General features: G+C 47.5%; 2 protein-coding genes across 2 annotated transcripts in view; one reads left to right on the plus strand and one right to left on the minus strand.

Moving 5' to 3' along the window:
• The window catches only part of Pex11b (peroxisomal biogenesis factor 11 beta), an 8,626-nt gene extending 6,306 nt beyond the window's left edge, over positions 1–2,320 (minus strand). Inside the window, exons 1-3 of the mRNA XM_004647841.2 lie at positions 2,246–2,320; positions 1,415–1,530; positions 503–704 (exon numbers count right to left, since the gene is read on the minus strand). Of these exons, the coding sequence (XP_004647898.1) occupies positions 503–704; positions 1,415–1,530; positions 2,246–2,301 (374 nt within the window). The 5' untranslated portion in view covers positions 2,302–2,320. The remainder of the gene's footprint in view (positions 1–502; positions 705–1,414; positions 1,531–2,245) is intronic.
• Positions 2,321–2,984: 664 nt separating this feature from the next.
• The window catches only part of LOC101580342 (gonadotropin-releasing hormone II receptor-like), an 8,900-nt gene continuing 6,299 nt past the window's right edge, over positions 2,985–5,585 (plus strand). The window contains exon 1 of the mRNA XM_004647843.2: positions 2,985–3,494. Within this exon, the coding sequence (XP_004647900.1) occupies positions 2,985–3,494 (510 nt within the window). The remainder of the gene's footprint in view (positions 3,495–5,585) is intronic.

The following is a 5,585-nucleotide window of genomic DNA, read 5'->3' on the forward strand; positions in this document are numbered from 1 at the left end:
AAAAAAAAAAAAAATAAATAAATAAATCATCTCTATGTTACTTATGATAAACTAACACAATGTAAATGCTATAAAGAGTTGCTTACTATATTAAGGAATAAGGAGAAGAAAGAAGTCTGTATATGTTCAACAGAGATGCAATTTTTCCCCCTAGCAGGTTTCAGTCTGTGGTTGGTTGAATCCATGAATGTGGAGCCAAAAATACAGATGGGAAACTGTGACCTCTGGGAAGAACCTAAGAACCTAACAATCTCTCTCATAAGAGAGATTGCCCTTCTCTCATAAAGGGCAATCTAGCGAGTATGGGGGTTACATAAGGTCTTGCAGGCTAAACAGATAACAAACTTGGACCCAGGCATGGTGGCACATATCTATAATCCCAGCATTTGGGAGATCACTGTGAGTGTGAGTTCAAGGCCAGCCTGGGCTACATAGTGAACTTAAGCCCAGACTGCAGTGCAAAGTGAGACTCTGTCTCAAAAAAAAAAAAAAAGTAACAAACCTGAATGAGCGCTGTGCCCACTTTTCCTGATCCACACGGGGGGATAGTCCAGACTTTCCAGCCCATAGGACATTGTCACATGCGAAGTACAAGGCTCGATTGAGGTGACTAACCGTGATGCAGAATCTCAGGACAACATCTGACAGGTGCACAGCTCTTTTAGCTGACTCGAGAGCATCGGCTGAGTTGCCCAGGCGAAGAACTTGTGGAGATTTGCAAGAGAAAGCAAGGAATTGGAAGTAGAAAGGTAGAGAGCAAGACACAAAACAAGAGAAAGCAAGATGGTGAAAGTGAAGCAAGTGACAGTAACACGCAAGCAAGCAAACAAAAAAGTAGAAACTTCAGTTTTTAAAATTTTATTTTACATTTGTGGTGGTACTGGGAATTGAACTCACGGTCTTCAAATGAACTTCATTCCCAGACTGTTTTGTTTTTGAGACAAGTTCAGCAACTTTCCTGCCTAGACCTCCCCAGTGATGGGATTACAAGTGTGCACCACCACACCCAGCTCCCAGCCCTCTTAAAATTTTGTATTCTTATTTTGAGACAAATTCTTGCTTATCACTAAATTGTCCAACCTGGCCTCAAGTCTCTTGTTGAGGCTTCCCAGAGGACTATACCTCAAATTCTTTTTTGTGCTACCAGGGGTCGAACTCAGGACCTTGTACATGCCAGGCAAGCACTTATTCCACTGAGCTATTTCTCTGGCCCTGTACTTCAAATTCTAATTTTTGTCCCAGTTTAAATTTTCTCAAACTTGTCCCATTCTTTCCAATTATCCATTACTTTCTTATACACAGGATAAGTACAGAACCAAATGGGGGAAAAGAACTGGTGGGGGAGGGGAGCAAGACGGGAGAAAGAATATGGGTTAAGGAAGAAAGGTGGGGACGACAAAAGGAAGTTACTTACGCTTTCGTCCAAGGCTCAGATGACCCTCTAGTTGTTGAATCTGCTTCTGTAACTCAGGACTGGCCCCACGTCTCTGCAGTGCATGGCCAAGAAGGGAGCATGCATACTGGGCAGCCCTGGAGGAGAAGACAAGTAAAATATGGTGGCGACCTCCCTCCCTAACTTCCCCCTTCAAAACGCCCTCCAAAGGACAAGGCTGGATTTCCCATTCCTCCTCTTCATGCCCACATCTCACCGTTTCTCCTCCAAGCCTGGGAAAGGAGAAGGCATAAAAAAAAGAACCTATAGTGTCTAAAGCGAGTGCAGAGCACTATTTAGAGTTCACAAAGGAAGACTTTAGACAATTAGGACTAAGGGCGCCAGGGAAGGCGGCAAGGCTCTACCACTAGCCATCTGCGCACGCCTACGACACCCAAGGAGAGGGGTACGGCCCAAGGGTGAAATGGGAAACTGAGGCCCTCCAGCTGAACGGGAAACAAGAGCGTGGAGGCTGTTGCTGGTAGGTGACAGCAAAAGGAGAGCAAAGGTAACCCGGAGCTCCTCAGTCTGGGCAAAGGTCCAGACTCCTCATTCCACACCGCCTAGTGAGGAATCTGTTGAATTTATGTAGGCCCGGAACCTTAAGTGGCCTCCTCGCTAGCCTGCTCCTGCCTCAGTGTCCCCATCCTTCCCGCGAGCAGAAAAGAACCCTCTCCACCACCGCGCTCCTCCACGTCCGCACGGGCCGCCGTAGCCACAGCTGACCCTGTTGGACCCCCGTAGCCCGGGGCGCCCTCGCCTCACCAGCACCTTTCTCAGCCCATCCCTCTCCCGTTCTTCCTCGGGCCGCACCTACACAGCCGCTCCCGAGCCTGGCTCTGAGCGCTGAAGCGGACCCAGGCGTCCATGACAGCGGCGGCCGTGGCTCCGCGGCCCGCGCCCGCCCTAGTGCCAGCCCCTAGTCACGCCTACTAGGCGAGCGAACGGTGCCGCGCGAGGGACAAACAGCATCCGGCGAGAAACTGCGGAGCCTGCCCTGAAAGCGGGGTTTCAGGTCGCGCGACGCTCGCCTTTGGGTCTGCATTCTTGTGTTACTGTGAGGGAATCTCTGCCAGGGCATCCGCCTCTAAAAGTGTCTCCTAGGCACACCTCCAGCAGTACCTTCTGCTTTAAATATTCAAGATAAAGGCGGAGCCTCGCAGGGGCGGAGCGAGAAAGCGCCGCCTGAGCTCCCCTCCCCGAGGCTGGGTAGGGTTCACCGAGGAGCGCCCCGCCGAACTCGCGCAGCTGGCGCGCCGCGGACACCCGCAGCCGCGTGCATTCGGGCTGAACCGCGGGCTGTGGGCGCTAAAAGGGGCTGAGGCAGTTGAAGCCGAAGCCCAGACTAATCTATGCAAGGGAAAGGGACATGATTAGCGCCAGATTTCGATTTGGCTACTTTCTCCGGTAGAGCTGGAGTCTACAGAGACTGTAGTGGACGAAATTTGCAATAAGCAGCTTCAATCGTTAAAAGAAAAGCAAAGAATCTGCGGCCCAAGCTAACCGCTTCGCACCGCTCTTCGTCCTCCCCACCCTTCCCTTCTAGGCCAGCATGTCTGCAGGCAACGGCACCCCTTCCGGGCCAGCGGTGGGGGAGGAAGCCTGGGCGGGATCAGGAGTGCAGGTGGAGGGCTCAGAGCTGCCCACCTTCTCAGCTGCGGCCAAGGTCCGCGTAGGAGTGACCATTGTGCTCTTTTTGTCTTCTGCTGGAGGGAACCTGGCCGTGCTGTGGTCAGTGACACGGCCGCAACCCAGCCACCTCCGTCCCTCTCCCGTCCGGCGACTCTTCGCGCACTTAGCCGCGGCGGACTTACTGGTCACTTTTGTGGTTATGCCCTTAGATGCTACCTGGAATATTACGGTTCAGTGGCTGGCTGGGGACATTGCATGTCGAACACTTATGTTTTTGAAACTAATGGCCATGTATGCTGCAGCTTTCCTGCCAGTGGTCATCGGGCTCGACCGCCAGGCGGCAGTACTCAACCCACTTGGACCCCGCTCCGGTGGACGGAAACTTCTGGGGACCGCCTGGGGACTTAGTTTCCTGCTCGCCTTGCCCCAGGTGAGTGACAGGTCGGGACTCAGGCGCGGGCTGGACCGGAATTTGGTTACAGAGCAAGCGTCTGAGGAGTCAGTGCAGCGCCTCATCATTAGCGCTATAATCCTGGGGCGGACGCCTCTGCGATCTGTTGGGCAAGTTAAGATCACTGCACGTTCATTTACATCTGTTAAGAGCCTACAGTACTGTTATCTGTGTTGCTTCCTTTAGATTTGCTTTACTGTTCAGTTTCTACTTTGCATCTTCCCAGTCCTACCTTGAGGAGACTGGTGCAGACTCTAGGGCTGGAAGGAAACAAGGGGCTTGAATGAGAATCAAAGGGCTTTGGTGAAAGCTTTGTAGCACATTTATTTATCGATTTAAAACACGATGTGGTCCTCTCCAGGTACACTTAAACTTTTGCAAGGAAGAGAATGAGAAAGCCCTGCACTCAAGAAATGTATAGACTAATGCCGGAGACAAATTAGGCAGAGTATTATGTGAGGTCAAAGTGTTACGCTAAAGGTTAGGTGTTAAGAAACAATGGAGGGCATCAGGGAGGCTTTCCACAGATATTAAAGTCTGATTCTTGAAATACAAAAAGGTGTAAAAGAAGTTAAAGCAGGTCAAATGCTGGGGAAGACAGAAGGTAAAGTAGCAACCTTACTACTGAAGCTGAAAACTAGAACACAGTGAATGAGCTGAGAATGAAAGGGCAGGGCAGATCCCGGATATTAAGTGTGCATTTGACCTTGTGAGTGAGTGGCAGATCCACGCTAAGGTGAGAGGTGAAGAGCAACGTAGTTTTGTATGCTTTACTGACTTTACTGTAGAACGAGAGTTAAAAGTGGAAACAATATACTCATTAATCAAGTTTTGATAGTGAAAAAGAGCTAGAGGTCTAGAAAAAAGTTAACTCTAGAACAATACTTAAAAAACTAAGGAAAAAAAAAAAAACCCTATTGAGTGTAACCAGGCAAAGTAGAATATGGCCATAATTGTAGTACTCTGGGAGGCTGAGGCAGGATTCCACGTTTAGGCCTAACCAAGGCAACTATAGTGGTTTAGTGAGACTACCATCTAAAAAATAAAAATATATTTATAATAAAATATTTATTAGATATATTACTTCTATCAGTGCTATAAACAGGACCTCTACCAATCCAAGTGAAAAACAGCCTGTTACCACAGTGTGGTAGGTATCACAGTTGGGTTTAAATGAAGCAGATTTTTAGATACAGACTGGGAATTGGAAGATATTTTGATGTATTATTTGACTTAGTATTGTTTGAGTGTAGGCTACACCATTGTCATTTCATTTCAATTCATCAGCTAATAACTGCTACACTAGTTCTTATACTGTAGCATTATTATCTGATAGTAATTGCAACCTCTGTAGGTCTCAATGGCAAACTGGTCCTAAGAAGTGTATGTAAAAAAGGTGACATATTTTTGTTCCCAATTAGTGACCTTTTGGATAGATTCTGCACTGCCATAAGCTGTAACAGTACTTAAAAATATTACTGCCAATTAAAAATATTATGGCCTCACTTAAGTGTAGCAAAGGAGTATCAGGAATAGTAAATTATTTCTTGTTCTTTTTTGTGATACTAGATATTGAACCTAGGGCATCAAACATGCTAAGCAAGCACTCTATCACCACGCTGTACCCCTCCCTAGAGGTTATTTTTATAGGCTCAGGTTTCTAAATTAGCACTATTTGAAAGGACAATTCCTACTGTGTAGGTAGATTAAGTTACATATAAAATGGAAAAGGAGGTAGATATAAGGTTATGGACCCAACTTGAATCCATGAATTTTTAATTTTTATTATTATTTGTGTGTGTCTTTTTGAAACAGGGTCTTACTATGCAGTTCAGGCTGGCCTTGAGCTCACTTCGTAGCCCAGGCTGGTCTCAAACTCACAACAATCCTCCTGTCCCAGCCTCCTGAGTACTTGAATTATAGGCATGCACCACCATGCTCAGCTTGTATTTTTATACTCCTCACAGTTCTCAGGTACTTCTAAACATAATGCAGGGGCTGGAGAGATGGCTCAGTGGTCTAAGGCACCTACTTAGAACAAGCTTGGCAAAGCATCAGGGACCGCGGTTC

The sequence above is a fragment of the Octodon degus genome, unplaced genomic scaffold (genome assembly GCF_000260255.1).
Source record: "Octodon degus isolate 3935 unplaced genomic scaffold, OctDeg1.0 scaffold00331, whole genome shotgun sequence".
Lineage (NCBI taxonomy): Eukaryota > Metazoa > Chordata > Mammalia > Rodentia > Octodontidae > Octodon > Octodon degus.